The sequence below is a fragment of the Eptatretus burgeri genome, chromosome 3, assembly GCF_056783735.1.
Source record: "Eptatretus burgeri isolate ZD-2024b chromosome 3, Ebu_testis_v1, whole genome shotgun sequence".
Classification (NCBI taxonomy): domain Eukaryota; kingdom Metazoa; phylum Chordata; class Myxini; order Myxiniformes; family Myxinidae; genus Eptatretus; species Eptatretus burgeri.
The window spans coordinates 11,843,026-11,863,025 of NC_140963.1; the positions used below are offsets into that span (position 1 = coordinate 11,843,026).

The following is a 20,000-nucleotide window of genomic DNA, read 5'->3' on the forward strand; positions in this document are numbered from 1 at the left end:
TTCGTACTGTGGCACTCCAAGCTTGAGCAGAAGCGCATGTCATAAATTGGCGCATGTAGGTATTGTACATTCTTCAGAGTTCGTTATTTCAAGAAATACAACTTTTTTGTATCACATTATTACAAAATCTGCCCCATTAACTTTAGTTTTGATCCACGAACTTTATGCTTTGCCTCACCAATTTTTGGAAGATTTTGAGGTTTTATGACTTCAAACTGATCCCTTTTCGACATAATCACCTAGAACTATCGTACCTGAATACTTCTTGTCATTAAAATAATTATTTCCAATTAAAACAATTATTTGACATGACATTTTACCCCACCAACTTCTTCTAAAATGCTCCACACATGCGTACATGTGAACAAAATGTAAAAAACGACATGTGGCCATATCTCAAAAACTTGACCTGATTGAACAAAACTAATGTGAGTTTTGGATTCAGCGCATCAGATTCGTCCTAAATCAGCTTAAAAAATGCAGACAACAAATTTGTTGTTGACCAGTGTAATTGGTGAGTTGTCAAATGTTACTGCTTCATCTATTGCCGATATTGCTAGACTAGCTCCATTTAGCCTAGCTACAGACGGTAGCAATGACAGTGGTGAGGCCCAGCTATATCCTGTCCTGATTTCGTACTATGACAACAGTGCTGGGATTGTGAAGCAAGGTTTGCTAAGTTTGCCTGCGTGCAAACAAGATTCCACTGGAGAAAACATTTTCAAACTGCTTGATCATGAGTTCAGTGACAGGAAAATTCCGTGGGGAAATTGTGTTTCCTTTTGTGCTGATAATGCCTCTGTCATGGTGGGCAAGCACAAAGGAGTCGCTGCTTATATCCACAAACAAAATCCAGAGTGCTACATCATGGGATGCCCTTGCCATATGATGCACAATACGGCCAAGAAGGTGGCTCAGGCCTTACCCATTGAATTAGATGACTTTCTCATCGATATTTACGACTACTTGGACAAAAGTAGTAAACGCGTCAAAGGAGTGAAAGCACTGCAAGAACTCTGTGATGCCCCGACACACAAGATTCTGAAGCATGTCGCAACAAGGTGGCTGTCCCTTGGTCAGTGCCTAGACAGGCTGATTGAACAGTGGGAGCCACTTCGCCTCTTCTTCAAAGAAGAAGTACGAAGAAAAATGCAACCAACTGTAGCCAAGACTCTAACAACGAGCAAGAAGGACGGCACTGTATCTACTGCAGTACTGGCACTGCAGGATCAAGCACTAGTGGAGCAGCATTCACCACTACCACTGCAGTATCTGCTGCGAAGAAGACAGCAGGGACAGCACCAAAACCAATGCTGAGAGCAGGTAGCATCACCGGCCCTTCATCACGTTCATCTACAAAGCAGATCCCTTCAGAGTCGAGAAAGACTGTGATAGTCCCATCTACAGGCAAAGAAGGACCCAAGTTAAGTTCTGCTTTTGCCAAATCACTTGATAGAAGCTCAGCAAAACCTTCAAATCAGAGGTCTTCTTCCTTGGCTGCACCTACCTCAAGCTCTCTCCTCAAACGTAAAATTGGATCTGGTACTACGAGTCTGACCTCTTCTGCTGGCAGTAAACGCAAGTGTGATCGCCCTGCGGCTAAGTGTACTACGAGTTCTACAACTAAAAGCGCATCTTCCTCAAACACTGTGCAGGAATCTAGAGAAAAACGTGTCAACAGGATGTTCTTGTCTCCACAAACAAAACTCTATTGTTTCTTCCTTCGATATGCTAACAAGCTTTTTGAGAAGGGGAATCTTCTGCTCCAAAGAGACGAACCCTGTATTCATCTCCTGCACGGAGAATTGAATGGTCTTCTGAAAGATATCTTCGTACGGTTTTTGAAACCATCGGTGTCATCGGTTTGTCTGGTAAATGTACCCTTCTCTGACAGAAATCATCAGAAGAATGATGAGGACCTCATGATTGGGAACGATGCCAAACTGAATATAAGGGAACATAGGAGTCTCAAGAAATCCACCTTCACTCTGAGTGAGTCAGACATCCAAGGTTTCTTCAGTGCAGTTCGCTCATATTATGTGAAAGCCTGCAATTACATCTTCAAAACCTGGCCGCTAGATGATGAATTAGCCAAGCATGCTCAGGTGCTGGATGTTAAGCTACACCAAGAAGTGGGGTTTGACTGTGTGGAGTTTTTCATCAAGAAATTCCCCTGTCTGTTCAGTGGCGGTGATAGTGACATAGACAGTCTTGAGAGTGAATTCGCTCACTACCAGGCAGACGCCTCCATAGCTACAATTGCTACTGAGACAGTGAGAGTGGATGAGCAGTGGCATCGGATTTCACAGCTCACAGATCCCTGCACTGGTGCCAAGAAGTATCCTAATTTGAGCAAAGTGATGAAGGGAATCTTGGTCATTCCTCATTCGAACGCATCATGTGAGCGGGCACTCAGTCTTGTACGGAAGAATCATACTGAATTTCGTCCCAATTTGAGTGTCAAAACCCTGGAAGCTCTCTTAATTGAAAAACTAGCTCATAACACCCCTTGCTACCAGAGAGAATACAGCAAAGACATAATCAGAAGGGCTAAAAGAGCCACACAGCTGTCACTCAGCAAAGCTGCCATGGAAAAAGCAAGCAGCAGTAGTACCAGCCAGTAAGGTAAGAAAAATATTGCTTCTTTTGTGCTTTTTGTTAATCTTTGATTGTCCCCTAACTTACTAATATTAACATACATGTAACATTAAAAAGTGCACAATTTTCCCCTTTTTTGTTCAAAAAGTGGGAATTCTTAACATGTTAAATGCTCCAAAATAGGGCTCAGAGGGCACTAGAGAGCGTCTAGAACCCCAGAGCTTCCAGGGCCCTAAGGCGGGCCCTGGACCCCGCCGCAAGGGTCGAGCGCTCCGCGCTCGAGATGTGCGCTTCGCGCACATTATTTGGTGTCGGTTGAAAATCCTCCCTAATTCTGATTTCCAAAAGTTGGCATCTCTGCGATTGTAGGCGAGGGTGATCTTTTATCCTCCCCACATCTTTGAACCTTTTTTTTTCCTCCTGTGTGTGCAACTATCTCTTGACAGAATCTGTGTAATTACCTCCACCACCGAAGATGGATGGAGGTTGTTTTTCCACCCGCGTCTGTCTGTCAGTCCGTTTGTTACTTTCAAAATCGAAGATTTTTCAAGTACATTGATCAGTCGATTTTGTTGTTGACTGTTTGTCTGTTCATCGCCGACAGGTCACAATTCTAAACTGATCTTCACGAAACTTCACCACATGGTAGAGTTTGTCATAAGCAAGAAGCCTATTGTTTTTGAGGTCAAAAGGTCAGCATAGGCCAAAGGTCAACAACTTTGGTGAGATTTCTAAAAATCCTCAATTTTCTTCCGATTGACTTGAAATTTGAAGAGGATTTATATTTCAGGTCACTGAATTCAACCAGCCAATTATGTTTGAGGTCAACATGGACCAAAAGGTCAACATAGGCCCAAGGTCAACAACTAAGGTGGTATTTCTAAAATCCTCAATTTTCATCCCATCGACTTGAAATTTGAAGAGGATTTATATTTCAGGTCACTGAATTCAACCAACAATTATTTCTAAGGTCAATATCGGCCAAAACGTCAACATAGGACGAATTTCTAAAATTGTCAATTTTCATCCGGATTGACTTGAAATTTCAAGAGTTGTTGCATATTTGGTCATTTAATTCAACTACCAATTATTTTTGAGGTCAAATTTGTTTTATCAATTTTGCAAGTATCATGCTCTGCACGACGTCTTCTTCTTGTTTGTTTGTTTGTGAACAAAATATCTCAAAGTTGTGTACAGATTTGGACGAAAATTAGTACAGACTTTGGGTACGTGACACCGATGAAATGATTCGATTTTTGGCAAAGGCCCGGATCCAGACCTGGATCCTACAATTTTTTTAGCGATTTTTCAGCACTCTTCCGAGTGCCCTTCCAGTTATGAATATCAGTTAAGTTCGATTAGACTGAGATCTTCATCATTGATAAGCACGATTTATTTTCCAATTGGGATCTATTCTTATTCTCTACATTTATTACCTCTGCCACCAAAGGTGAACGGAGGTTTTGTTTTCAGCTGCATCTGTCTGTCTGTCTGCCTGCCTGTTTGTCTGTCTTTCTGTGAGCAGGATATCTCAAAAAGTTACGGACGAACCTGTACGAAATGTGGTGAACAGTTTGGGTGTGTGCCAAGGACGAATTGATTAGATTTTGGTGAAGATCCGATTCTGGATCCAGATCTGATAATTTTTTTAATTTTTTTGTTGTCTTTCTTCACCTTTAAGAGATTGTGCCAAAATCGATAGAGAGCGTGATATTTCATAACATTGTGGATGGATTATGACAAAACTTGGCGATTGAGTTGCGTAAGTGACAACAACAAGCTAATTAGATTTTTGTTCAGGTCCAGATCCAGATCCAGATCTGACCTATCGGTGGGAAACAAACGTAAGCCATTCAGCCTGGCTAAGGTATGCGCTCCACAATGGTAATTTGTGTGTTTCCGACCCATGCTTCTTTTACACATTTTTTTTTAAATTAAAATTCATTATTCATTATCCGTGTGGTTTCTGGGATCGATCACTTCTCTGTGCACAAGCAAAATTACCAGCCGGCACGTGCGAGTTATGATCTTGGCATTTGCAACCAAATTGAGGATCATAACCTTTTCCCGAGCTGACATTTGGTGCTTTAAAATTTAAATTAAAGCCTTTGCGTTCAGGCCATCTTGCAGAGTATGAACTCCAGGCTGACTCGGTTTGAGTCCGGTGGGGTTCGACCAGGTGAACAATACAATATTCCAACACGCATAATTACATTAGAATACCATTCCTCTCTTTTTCCTTTCCTCAATCCTACTCCCAATCTCCAATAAGCCTTTTTGGGGTTGGCCAGTTTCACATTCCCATCTCAGCAGTTGGTCTTCATCTCGCATAACACAGTGACACAAGGTTCAAATATGTTATACTGTGTGGGATTTGTCCAGTGTCTCCTCATCCTCCTTTGTATGCAGCACAAGGCTGCAGGTAGCATCATTGGCTGAGGGCACGGCTGTGCCACTGATGCAATGCCCCTATTACCAGTACACTGGTACTCATTTCACCAATCTCAAGATGATAGGCTAAGTCAACCAACCTGGTGTTAATTCAACGGTATTCGGGGGTTCGAACTCAGGACCCAAAGATCCCAAGCAAGCCATCACAACCGCTCAGCCAACACGAGGCTTTCGTCCAGTGTCTCGTTTGGTCTCTAGAATTCAAGCAAGAGTGTGCTAAAGCGATTCTCATGAAAAATATTCTAATATTGCCACTCTGCGAGTAATTTATTTCAATATATTAACCTTTGCTTTTGTTTTCTTATCACGCATTCACTTATTATGCCTGGTGTTGGCTTAATGGTGAGGGTGGTCGGCTTGGGATCCCAGGATTCTGAGTTCAAATCCCCCTTGCTGTTGAATTAATACCAGGTGGGGTTGACTCTGCCTGTCATCCTTCTGAGGTCGGCAAAATGAGTGCCAGCATGCTGGTATCCTGTGTCGGAGTGGCGACCCGTCCAGGATTGTGCGCAATAGCCAGGGACACTGCTTAGGCAGCACCAACGCTCTGCAAAGAGGATGGTCCCCAATGGATGGATGGATGGATTACCTTCTTGTTTTCAATAACTGTGAATTTGATTATCAAAATGAACTGTGTGTGTACACCAGTCTGTCAAATTAGACATCAGCATGCACTATAAAGGGGACGATATCATTAATATTTGTAATTTTCTGAGTAATTATCTCAATAATTGGAATGGATGAGCTGCTTTCCAATGGAACAGGATTCACGAGTTTGCCACATGTTGTCGTAGAACCAACCGGGTGTTGTGTGGAATACACACATTACTCTTAAAGTGTGAAAAATGCAGAAAGTGAATGCCACAGAGGCAAAGTCAAATTGTTTTTATCTTACGAGTACACCCACTCCCTACAGGAGCGGCAGCAAGAGTCATGTTATTATCCTCTCTGGGGTGTATAGATTGCAGTAGATTTAAGCTCGGATCCGTTAGTCTGTGGGGGACGTGATAAACATCTAATGCCTCAACAACGTCGGGTTTCCTCGCTTTCAGTTTAGTGTTAAACAGCAGTAGCTATTGTTTAAAAAGGTAATCGTACGTGTTTGTGATTTATAATATTTCTCACTTCCAGTAGGGGGTGCCCCATGAAACGCCACGATAAGCTATTTGTACACGTTGACACGGAATTTGTCCAAGGAGGAAAAACCCCTTCTGGAGAAGGGGATATTATTCGTATTAATATTGTTTTGTAATAACATTAATATTATGCTATTACATATCATTCGTGTTGTTATTACTTTTGTTATTAGAAGCAGCCTTTGAAAAACACCACAATTTGCTGTCTTAACAAGGATATACACCTCGATGTGCATTAAGTAATGACCGAATGTATTGCGGTCAAAACACACAGACAGACACCACATTGCATAGTTTAGTATGATTATGATGATGATTCTGGACGTATCGTGGTCTTTGTCCAATGCTCTGGTCCTGCAGAGCTTGCACTAGATCATATGTATGTCCACTGGGGAGAGTGGAGGATTGGGGATAAAAAAGTGGTGGAAGGGTGGGACAACACATCAGCAATGGGTGGGACAACACATCAGCAATGGGTGGGACAACACATCAGCAATGGGTGGGACACTCGCTTACGAAATGTCGCTTTGCTTTTCACTTTTTTTGTTGTCGTTGTAGTTGTAAAGTTGGGTTATTTCTGCCACTCCTCGACGAGGTATTATGACGAGACGCCAGCTGTTTTATCAATAATTGCCAACATTTTCAGTGTTGGAAAAATCGAACTTTGATTTGGAAGATTATAATCAAATTCTACATGAAGGGACATCTCTTTGTTAAAAATAATTTTTCGAGAGAAAACAGAACTAGATTTCAACAACTTCACTACGGTACTGGAAAATCATTCAAAAAGCATATATATATATATATATATATATATATATATATATATATATATATATATATATATATATATATATATATATATATATATATATATATATATATATATATATATATATATATATATATATATATATATATATATATATATATATACATATATATACAAAAATAAATACATTGATGAAAAAATAGAAAAACTAGAACGGCACTCGGTAGAGCACATTCCTCCGCAAGGCTGAACAGTTTACATTTTGTATCCAACTGGTAGGCCGGATCTGCATCCGGACCGGAACCAAAATCGAATCGGCTTGATCTTGTCACCTACCCAACTCTTCCACCTAGTTTTGTCAGAATCCATCCTTAAATTTTGAAATACCATGATGTATATTCTATATTGTTTTTGGCCCTATCCTCTCAATGGTGAAGAATCGCTTAAAAAAACAAAACAAAAATAAAATCAAATAATTCTCATGTCCGGATCCGGATCTTCACGGAGGGAATGACAAAAATATATAAATAATGATCTGATTGCTCAGAAGTTTTCAGTGTTGTGTGAAACCCACATCAACATAAGCATTGTTGATTTGCTTTATGTCCAATTCATTTTGAGCAGATTATTGAGCGAAACACTATTGGCTTGTGACTGTCCCAATCTGAACCCCCATCTCATGATTGGGGGTCATCTTCAAATCACATATACCAAGCTGCATCTGCCCATTGTCTGTTGAGTTCCTTTTTCTGCAGTTTTAAAGGCTCGTGGAATAGCTGACGCGCGCGCGTACACACACACACACACACACACACACACACACACACACACACACACACACACACACACACACACACACACACACACACACCACCACCACCAATTGTCTATCACAAGTTACTTCCCGATACACATTGAGTGCCGACGGTGCCATCTAGTGGCGAGGCTTTTGTCTCCCTAATCAGCTGGGTGTCTTTTTGAGAAAACTTCCTCCCAAAGTGATGTCAACCCATGGGGTTTATCTGCGGACTGTCTTGCGGAAGCAACATGTACCATTTAAAATAATATTTGGTATGATGCTGCCTGGGTCGTAGATCCCTTGCAATTATTGAGTCTTTCTAACATGGTTACCATGTGGCTGGCAGTAAGGTCATTTGGTCGGTCAACTTTGACACTTTTTTATGGATCTTTCCTTGGAAGCCAAAAACACATCTGCTGGAAAAGAAACTTATTGCAATAACTGTAAGCCATTGTTAGAGAATGAAGAACTCGTTTTGCTGCTTGAGACTTGTGTCGGTCGATCTGCGTTGGCGGACAGGCAGAACGACGGATCAAATCAACATGACATTGATCGAGGAGTGATGATGATAACGGTTGTGGGAAGCGATGAGGTCCTGATGTTTCGGGTGTTAACCCTTCAGTGGAACCAAAGAGCATAATTGGAGAACCCTTGTGCTTCAAAGAGCATAATTAGAGATCCCTTGTGCTGATGACATTCAGTGTTGCCCAATTCTGAACTCCTAAAAGTTTCTAATTTGTTAAATTGTCTCATCATTCATTCTATCTGTCCTAAAAAGTACAAATAAGCTATAAGATGTAGAGTTTATACCCTTAATTGGTCCTGCTTTCGTCTGTCTGATTTTGAGCCTTTCTCGGAAAGTAATGGTTCAGTGAGATGTGCAGGCAGGAAGAGAGGGAAGAAATTGCTAATAAGGACTGGATACGGTACATCCCTTAAATATTTAATTCTACAAATATTTTTCATAAATCATATTATGACATCATTGGTAAGATATTGTAAGTTTTACTTCACCGAGTACTCTGCCAATGTTTCTTTCGTGCTTTGAATGAGGAGCCATGAGAAGTGATTCTCCTTATGGCACCTCATACATGTTCTGTGATTGAAAGTAACGGTTGATAAATATTAACGGTTTATTATGGAAGGAAAGAGAGGAATTAAATTGTCCAAAGAGGATTGGTGGGGAGGGTCGAAGATTTCACCGTCTTTGTGTATCTAATTTGTAGACGGTCTCTGTAATGCATGTGACAGTCAAACAATGTTAAGTGCTTTCCAAATGAAGTATTTGAAACGCTGAAGATATCTTCTTCTTTTTCTTTATTTGAATACTGCACATTGCTGCAGGGTAGCATCATTGGCCGAGGGTCTGGCTGTGCCGCTGATGCAGTGCCCTCTCCCGTGGCTGGAATTTGTAATTTTTTTCAGGGTGCCGGTGATGGCTCGCCTACTCTTCGTGCAGTACACCGCGGGATCTTTAGCAGCCACCAACTAATGCTCGCAGACAGGACACCAGTTTATCGTCCATCCGAGGGACGGCACACACATCAATGAATAATCCTGCTTGTGAAGCACCAGGATGGCAGTTTATAGTTTGAACCCAGGCTAGACACTCTCCAGGTGAGTTTGCATACCTCTTGGCCAACCTAGCTATCAGCCCACTGAAGAGATGAGATGTGCTTTAACTGAACTACTTTTCTCTTCCATCAAATCTTATAATCATTGCCTTTAGCGATATTGTAGGCCTCTACTTATTATGGCATATTATGGAGGTATAACTGCTTGACTCAAAGTGAAAGTCCTGAAACCCTTTGAACCCTGAGCTACTTGGACTTTTGGCTCCCGCAACTTGGGCTCCCTGGAGAAAAATCCAGCCACTCTGGTGTATGGAGGTTTCAATAGCGACTAGTGCACCAGCTGCCGGGGTATATGGAGGTTTCAATAGCGGCTGGTAAACCGGCTGCTGGGGACAGGGTATAAGGAGGTTTGAATAGTGGATGGTAAACCGGCCGCTGGGGACAGGGAAAATGGAGGTTTGAATACTGGCTGGTAAACCGGCCGCTGGGGACAGGGTATACGGACGGAGGTTTGAATAGTGGCTGGTAAACCGCCCGCTGGGGACAGGGTATACGGAGGTTTGAATAGTGGCTATAGTAAACCGGCCGCTGAGGACGCGGTATATGGAGGTTTGAATAGCAGCTGGTACACTGGCCGTAGGGGATGGGGTATATGGAGGTTTGAATAGATTCTCGTAAACCGTCGTTGGGGACAGGGTATACGGAGGTTTGAAGAGTGGCTGGTAAATGTGCCGCTGGGGACGATATATGGAGGTTTGAATAGATTCTCGTAAACCAGCCGCTGGGGACAGGGTATATGGAGGTTTCAATAGTGGCTGGTACACCGGCCGCTGGGAACGGGGTACATGGGGGATTGACACCAGCTGGTAAAATGGCCGCTCGGGTTCAAATGGTAAAACAACTTGCTCATTGCTTGTCCAATTGAGACAAATTTTTAAATAATTGTCACCGGCACACCTTTGTTGCTCCCTACATCAAAAAGTTATAAACCTTAGTGGACTTTCTCAAACTTAACTTAACTCAAGTGGATTAGTTAAGGAGTGAAGTGGAAAATGCTTTTGAAGCAGCGATTCCAAATTAAGGATTGGCCACCTGAGTCAACTGACAATGCTGCTTAAATACCTCGTCATGAACATCCAATGATTCTCAACGCCAGCAGGTAGGGTTTGAGGCCTATCAAATTGGAGGAGACAAGAGTCAGGGAGGGACACTAAGGAGTCAAGGACGTCCTGTTGGAGGAAGGGTTCTGTTAATCTGATTATGTCCAGTTTATCGGCAGCAGCCTGGTTTGAGAGATCTCTGTCAGTTTGGAGCGGTGACCTCAGATGTTTTAAGTTCCACACACTTAGGGACAGGGGAGGAAGTTTTGGGATGGTGAAGTGTGGAGTGGAGGCATTGTGGGGACAGGGTGAGGCTTTTAGCTGGCAGGGTGAGGGGAAGGTTTGAATGGGTGTGAGAGTGTGGGGTGAGGAGGCATGCCGAAAAGGGGGGACATGAAGCTTTGAGGGGTGGGGTAAGGGGATAAACAGAAAGAGGGGACATGTAGTGGAGGGATGCTGATTCCAAATTCTCCAATTGGACAAATGAAGAGAAACATCATGGGATGGGAGGTAAGAACTTTTGTTGCAGGTACAGAAAAGCTGGTGCTGTAGGTGCCAGAGGAGAGTTTGTGGACTAAGCGCTTTGTGACAGTTTTGGAAAGTAATCCTTTTGAAGAAGAGATTGTGGTGAAGAAGAACACGTGGCATTCTTGATTGAGAAATAAGTAAAGTGAAGTATTTTTGAATACTTTTAAAGGAAGAAGCGTTTTTTTTCAGTGAAGATTCACTTTGGAGATATTGAGAAAAGGGAGGAAACAATGGAGAACTGGAAATACAGGCAGAAGGAAATTCACGTGGAATGAGATTGCTGTGAAGTGGGAAAAATAGTTTTCATTGTATTTATTGTTTTGTAGCAAGGAGGGGAAATTGGATAACTTTGAGGAGGTCGAAGTAAAATATTTTGGAAAAACGAAGCAAAACGAGAACCACAGAGACGAAAGGGCAACAGAATATTCACATTTGCTGTCCAAATAGTAGCTAAAGTCGACATTGAACAACACGGAAACGAATTTGACAAACAATGCAAGAAGATGCAATTGAACACGGAAAATTGGACGGAAATACTGTCGGACCATCACTATTCGCGGACCTCGCGTATTCGTGGTTTATAAAACGCGACCTGCTTCGACATTCGCGGTCCTGTGCTTCATGTCGTCGTGGTTTTTCACACGATTTTTAATTTTTCCCTCATAAATCCTGAACCGCTGGGAACCTATCCCCCTTTTTCCCATTGAACCAATGCCCCGACATTCATGCATTCGACATTCATGGCATTTTCCAGGAACCTATCCCCCTTTTTCCCATTGAACCAATGCCCCGACATTCACGCATTCGACATTCATGGCATTTTCCAGGAACATATCCCCCCACGGATAGCGGGGTCTGACAGTACAACTATCAACACGGAAGAAGATCGAACAGACACACGATGAATCCGGTTTGGAAAACTTCGATTTAATGAGAATGAATCCGCAGTCACAGATTTGACCAACGCATGGAAAAATGCCTGATTCGGAAGTCCGTCGGCAATTTTTATCCCCCGCCGCGTGGCGGAAAGGGGATATTGTTCTATCTCTCGTACTCGTGCGCGTCTCTTTGCTCAATTTGTTTCTGCGTTCTATTTAATCCGCCCTCACGTATCTATGTTAAGATGCTGATCTTCATTGAGCCTATAATTGTGTATTTAAAATGCTTCTCATGCCTGTGCTTCACTTTTTTTCTTGCTGTAAACATTTCCTGCAAGGTTTCACTGTAAATCTGCATTTGTTTACACCATAATATTTATTGCGTAGTTTGCAAGTTTATTTTGTAAAAATAGTTGGCTATAATAGCTACCTGTCAAACGAATACATCAGAAAACTCAAACGTACACATTACATTTTTCCCTGTGAGGCAAAGCAAGAATCACTTCCTTGTTACCTCTGCCACCGAAGGTGAAGGAGGTTATGTTTTCACCCCTCTCTGTCTGCTGTTTGTCTGTTTGTGTACAGGATATCTCAAAAAGCTGTGGATGGATCCAGATGAAATTTGGTGGGCACTTTGGGTGTGCAACAAGGACAAAAAGATTAGATTTTGGTCAAGATCCGGATCCGGATCCGACTACTACAATCTTTTTAGTGATTCTTCACCATTGAGAGATGGGACTAAAAATTATATATAGCACGATACCTCAAAAAGCTGCAGACAGATTCGGACGAAACTTGGTGGACGTGTTGGGTGTGTAACAAGGAAGAACTGATTCCATTTTGGTGAAGATCCGAATTTGGATCCAGATCCGAGAATTTTGTTAAGTGATTCTTTACCATTGAGAGATAGGGCTAAACCGATATATAGCACAATATCTCAAAAAGTTGAGGACGGATTCCGATTAACCTTGGTGGACAGGTTGGGTGTCTGGCCACGAAGAAACGATCGATTTTTGGTGAAGATCCGAATGCGGATCTGGATATGAGGATTATTTTATTTTTTAATTGATTCTTCACCATTGAGAAATAGGGCTCAAAAACGATATATAGCATGATATTTCAAAAAGTTATTGGGCTAGATATGTTCTTGTGGATCACAGATTAGTTGGCGGAGGTATGCGTTCCACTAAGTGCCCTTCTTGTTATTTATATTTTCTTTTCTTTGTTCTCCTCTTCTTTGCCATATAGCTAGCCTCTGCATTCATTTTCCACCGATTGTTATTTGAAGGTTATCTTTTGCAGCAAATGAAATTCAGTTGTTTGATGATAAAATATCTTGTGCTCCTGCAGCTTTTATTACACTGTACACCATTTCTTTTGTTGCATATTTTGAGAGTCATATTGCATTGACACTTCTTCAGTTCCTCAAATACTAAGAGCTACAGGTCAAAGTTAGAGCCTCAAGCATAATGTTGAAATCAATGTGTTCCACAAGTGTAATGATCAATTTGAGTGGGCCATGGCCTCGACCGTCATATAGTACCAGCGATTTTGTGATGGTTTAGCAGCACCTGTCGGCCAGCGCAGTACTTGCACCCATCGCAAAGACGACGGTACAGCGACATCCGAGGCCTTTCCTGTAACTCAATTGATTTAGCTTTTAATGCCACTGTGATGTAACGTAGTCAATGAGAATGTGGAGTCTGTGTGGGCACTACGGTTGAATCAAATTGCAGTAATTTGTGTGATTTACACTTGCATTTTATTTTTAAGGAAATGTTCTTCAAAATTATTTCAGCGTTCATAAGGCATGGTATCCGACGGTTTATTCTAACGTGCAGTTCTACCCCTTTTGTGCAGTTGTAAATCCAGATTTGTGCAGTTGTCAATTTGTTCTTTGTTTGAATTTGCATGGCTCGGGTGTCATAAACTAGGAAGGAACCACAATAGACGTCACTGATAGCTGACCAAAACTTGTTTTTTTTATTAACCTTACAATATAATGCAATCATACATATTACATATATCATAATATATGACATAGACTACCACATTTCACATTACAAATTATATATTAAACAGTGAGGATTATCAAACGTATTTACAGTAGATGTGAAACCACAAGTGGTTGCTCATAGTCACACAAAGAACAAAATCATAAACCTGAGCCTGAGGTTGACTATGACTAACATTAGAACCAAGTTTCAGGTAAGTCCAACTCGCTAGCTGTCTTTGGCATGAGTAAGATTCAACAAAATCTGTAGAACTTAACGAAAATGAACATTTGAACCTGTCCAAGTAAGCAAAACTGTAAGAAGTTAGAATTTCTTGACCTTCTTCTTCGGTGGTACCTCCACCTCATCAGGCTCGTCATCCTCTACTTTGTGTTCTGCTTCTGTGAAAACTCCCTTGAAGTGGACTTGAAACTTTGCTTTGTCATGGCTTTTGTTTCTGCATACTTTTGATGACAGCCAAATCATAACCGCCTCCCTTGGATCAAATGCTTCTAATGGTGGCATGTTGTAATGTATGTACAAATACAGATTTTCCATCTCCACTGACATTCTTGATCTCTCACATGTTTTCAGAGCATTGCTGCTACTTATAAGATGCTCAACATCTGCTGAATGAGGCTTGGCAGCCACAACTCTGCTTAATGCCTTCACCAGATTTGGAAACAGTTCTTTAGACACCAGATACTTGACCAGCTTGTTGAGAGTTAAGTCTTTTCCTTGTCCAAAAGACACAAGATCTTGCTATTCCATTCCGAGTTCCTCAAGCTCCAAATCTGGACATATCAGCTGATGAACAGCCTTGATATCAGCATCTTGTAGCTTCAAGAAGGGCACCAGTACCTCCATCATGTGCTTGTCAATGTCACTGTCAAACGCCGTCGTGCTCGGCTGCTTCGCAGCCTCCATTTTTTTCCCGCCCCTGCCTCGCATCAGAGTTTGTGCAGTTATAAATTTTCCTTAGAATAAACCCTGGTATCTGACAGCATGGTGCGGAGGTAGCACACTTACCTTTGAGCTGTTTGATCTGGGTTCAATTCCCAACCTGACTGTAAACTGTCGGATTGGTGCTTCGCAAGCAGGGCACTGCATCACAAAGTGTGCTGTCTCTCGTGTGGTTGTTAAAGTTGTGTGTCCCATCTGTGAACATGAAATATCCCACTGTCTCTTTCGCGAACAGTCGGTGAGATATTGCCTGAATTGATTCGACATTCCTGCCAAAATCTGCTTTCATTGAATGTCAGGCCGAGCCAGATGGTTTGTGATAAACTTGAGTCAAAAGATTTCTTGACCGACCCCACAAGAGGGTGGAAATATTTGGAGCTGTTAAGGTGGTGGTGGTAGTAGTAGGAGTAGTAGTCATATTTGCAGGACTTGTGATGGCAGCAACAAGACAAAAATATATTTTTCTCCCCTTCCTCAGGTTTCCTGTTCGTTTTATTTTGTAGATGTATTTGTGAATGCGTGGTGATTGGGCTCCCACTGATTAATGTAAATGGATTCCATATTTACCTCATCGTTGTCATGAAAGTTCCAGCTTTTCAGCTTTCACATTTCAAATTTGAGATATGCAGTATCTCACGAAATGAAATAAACAAATTACCCAAACTGTAATAAGAAATTATTCAGATATCCCAGCTAAATGTGGATTAACAAAGAATTTTATTTTTCTCTTTTGAGCAAGGTGGGCACCCGTCATTTAGGTTTCCAAGCTTTGCATTAGGTGTTGTTTGTTTGTGAAAGAAACCGATGACACCTGATGGATTAAAGGGAGCCAAGCTGTGTTGAACAATAAAGTTATGGACAGACATTTTGTAATGGCCTTTGCTATCCCTTTTTGCAGAAACACAAGTGCAGTCCAAAGCTTGAAAAGCCAGTAAACCTGGATGTGGAGGTGTGTACACAAACAACATTTCTGAATCACATATTTTTTATTACAGCAACAAGAAAATGTATAAAACGGTTTTGGTATCAGATGGTTTGTATCACATCTTTGTTTTGTAATTGCCAAAGTATGTATTGAAGGAAAAGTATACACAAAGAAGCCTTTGGGCCTCCAATGCCTCTATTAGCAAAGTGTACTTTTATTTGCACTATAAGCACCAAAAGTATTGGGACAGCACATCCAAATTTGAAATGAACAATTCCAAATATATGTGGCATTTTGCACATTACACCCCTTGGTTTGATTTTTATCATCAGTTTGGCAACAACTTCCCTATTGGCCAAGCCAGAGGCTTGACTTACAGACAACGTACCATCGGAGAAACAGCAAGATAACATCCTCATGGACCACGATGCAAACACAAGTCATGTAGGACCCAGAAAAGAGGAAAGAAGTATGTTCAAGATGCAAACTCGGCTGTCAACTCGACACCACCATCACGCCCATCACTCCCGCACAAACAACAGAAATCGTCAAAATCTCGCAGGTTACCGGCCCTGACAACATCTCCAGTTTACTTTTAAAACACCTTGGACCATACGACATAACAGCCCTCACAAATACAAACAACTTCTCCTTCCAACACTCAAGAATTCCCCAAATTTGGAGACGACAAAATCATTTCTCTCCTTCAACCAAACAAAGATCCCACCAAAGCAGCCTCCTCTTGACCTATCACATTACTTTGCACAGCCTCAAAAGTTACAGAACGCATAATTACTCACACTCACTAACCCTCACATTCATCTCTCACACACCCAACATGGATTCAGGCAAAACCACTCCATGACCACTCTCCTCATATACCCCACATAAAACACCTTTGAAGGCTTCAACAATAGAAAACCACAAAAACACACTTCTCACCACAGGAGACATCAGCAAAGCATTTGACACACTCCCAAAACTTACTCTCAAACACCATACTCAACAAAAACATGCACAACAACACCAAACGTTCACTGGCCAACTACCTATCTTGCAGACAGTCATTCATAATTTTTAACGGCAAGTCATCACGCACACGATACTTAACAGAGTCCCTCAAGGCTCACTACTCTCCCCTACTCTCTTTTATCTGTTCATGCACGACATTCCACAACCTCCAGAGAACATCCAAACAGCCTCATATGTCGACGATATTACCATTACCTCCACTCATAGCAACACCGCCACAGCACAACTTCAACCCTTCCTCAGCACCCTACAAACCTGGCTCACCATCAACAGACTGAAAGTAGCCTCCTCAAAATCAAGTCACTCTTTTAACAAATTACACCAAATTACACTTTGCTCCACAAATCTCACACACACACACACACACACACACACACACACACACACACACACACACACACACACACACACACACACACACACACACACACACACACCAAACAAAAATACTAGACATCACTTTTAACACTTTCTTGTCAATCTCAGATCACATCACAAACATGAAAAAAAACATGCACACCCAGGCTGAACACATTTAGGGCACTCATAGGCATCGACTTCAGACACCACAAAGAAACAACATCATGAATATATAAACAGTACATTCATTAAGTCATTAACTATGTCAGATAGGCCTCCAGCCTATCAAATACACATCTCAACACCCTACATACCATAAAAAAACAAAGCCTTTCACATCATCACAGGTTTCACATTAACAACACCCATCAGGCAGAGGTAAAAATGCTAAAAATCAAAAACCACTTGGGCATGAGGGGTGCACAGTTTCCTTGTAACAGCAGCTCCTTGCAATGGCACACCTGAGCTCCTATCCACCTACAAAGCTTTCATCCTCAGTTCAATGGAGTATTGCTCTCCCCTGTGGGCTGGCTCCCCTGCCATTTTTTTTTCCATGTCAGCTTTTGCCATCAAACTTTCAACAAAGCTTTATTATGAGAATATGGAGAAGACAAATTGATAATTTGGTCAAGAGCTCAAAAGGTTTAAAGGTCAACGTCGCATAAAATCATCGATTTTCATCCGATTGACTTGAAATTTGAACAGGATTTGCCTCTGGGTCACTGAATTGGTTCACCAATAAAACGCTAGAAGCTGATTGTTTTGAGATCAAAAGGTCAAAGGTCAAAGTCACAAAATCATCAATTTCCATCTGATTGATTTGAAATTTGAGCAGGGATTGCATATTGGGTCACTGAAGCCTATTGCTTTTGACATCAAAAGGTCAAAGGTCACCTAAAATCATAAAAAAATTTTTTGAGCCGTTTATCAAGTTTAGCATACGGAATAAGTTGTCCGACTTCAATGCGGACACACTTTTGGCCTCTGTTGTTTCCACTCAGTGACCCACACTTTTTATCATTGGTGTGTAATTTGCCTTCTGCTGTTGGAATAAATGTCTTGTTCTGAATAGAAGTCAGCCATAGAAGGCTTCATAACATTTTGAGAAAACGAAAAATAAAATGTAACACCCTCAGAGCTTTGGCTTCCTTTAAATTTTTCATTTTTTATCTCGTCAATTATGGGTATGGCAATTTCACCCAAAACATGTTGGCAGAGAGCTCATCTATTATAATAATAAGTTCCCTTACAAGGAACTTTCATGCGGGAGAATGTCTATCACTGCCTGCACTATTATTGCCAACTTATGGTTGGTTGTCTCTGCTCTATTCTCTTAAATGCTGAGCGTCTAACAAGGAAACAGCACATACCGTTTTAATGTCTTTGGTATGACCCGGCCGGGTCTCGAACTGCTGACCTCCCAGACTCAGAGCGGATGCTCCACCCATCACAACACTGAGGTTGGTAAAAGGTTAAATTCTGGACTACAAAAGGTTCAAATTACAAGGACCATATTAATACATTGGGCAACATTTGATCCTATTAGCTAAGTATATGAAAGCCATTTTAATGACATTAAGGCTTCCGCTTAATGTGGTGGCCGAGTGGTAAGAACACTAGATAGGTATCCCAAAGGTTACAACCACATGTCTTGTCTCTTAAGAAGGAGAATATGTATACCATGTCATCATTATATTGTCAATTAAAAGCCAGCTGGCTTACCCATGATTTCTGCAGAGGAGGTAATCTTCCTGTCTGGCTTACATCTGGTGCCAGTTCCCAATTAATAGCTGAGTGCTAAATGCACTCACAACAGCATGAGACGATCTACAAAATGATGCCGATAAAAGGCTGTGCTGCTTCCATGTTCCTAAACTGAAGAATCAAAGTTCAAAAGAATCAAAGAATCGATCCATTTGACTTTATATGCAGATGGAGCTTGCTTTCAGTTTCCTCTGAAGGACAGCATGCTGCACATCGCAACACCCTCTCACGGCATGATTTGTAGTCCTGTTTAACTTGACTGGTGACATAAACACACAATCAAATAGTTGTGGAAACTGCAAACAGAACGATGCTGCAGCCACAAATACCGTACTATGCGTACTCTAAGTTTCCGTGATTGTGGCATGCAGGAGCAAGCTAAAATTTCAAAGCTGAGCTTGGAGCTTCGCCTGCTTATGGCAGATGTACATGGAGAGATGGAGAGACTGGGTAACCCTGAAAGTGTCATCTTACAGCTGGTTGAAAACATCTCCAACATGGCGTACTCAATGTACCTTTTTACTCGGTAAGATTTATTGGATTGGGACAGACACCTGAAGCAGTCAACCATAAATATCTCTTTCAATATATATCTCTCTCGACTCTATATCTATATTTATATACTCTATATCCATCTTTCCATCTCTATTATCATCTCTCCATCATCTATGTATCATCATCTCGATGTCATCATCACCATATATCTGTATGTATCTATCATGATGGAGTCTTGAATGGAAACAATTCGTCGACCGAGAATTAACAGGGTCTATCTGACATTTCATTCAAATTTAGAAGAAGTCCATGTAGAAGGGCAACAGAGGAAACTAAAGGCCCGGTCACACCTTGACGTTTTAGCCAGCGATGGCAACGTATTAAAATGTATGTAAAACGCTGGCTTACGTTGAACTTTTGATGTTTTTTTTTAAAGATTCAGACGTATTCATAGCGACTTGGTCTTATGTATAAGCATTGGTAACGGACACAGAATGTTTCGTTGTGTTATAGATAACTTATACCAACGAATGCTGAACCTGTTGTCGGCCTACACAACCGATGCCCAACGATAGTCTAACTTAGGCATAGCGCGTTGCACGCATCGCCGACGATGTCGTGACGTAGCCTA

At 41.5% G+C, this 20,000-nt stretch overlaps 1 protein-coding gene across 1 annotated transcript in view; it reads left to right on the forward strand.

Moving 5' to 3' along the window:
• Positions 1-20,000, forward strand: part of LOC147029402 (alpha-catulin-like) — a 471,136-nt gene that overhangs the window by 388,075 nt on the left and 63,061 nt on the right. The window contains exons 9-10 of the mRNA XM_085872117.1: positions 15,692-15,742; positions 19,246-19,400. Of these exons, the coding sequence (XP_085728243.1) occupies positions 15,692-15,742; positions 19,246-19,400 (206 nt within the window). The remainder of the gene's footprint in view (positions 1-15,691; positions 15,743-19,245; positions 19,401-20,000) is intronic.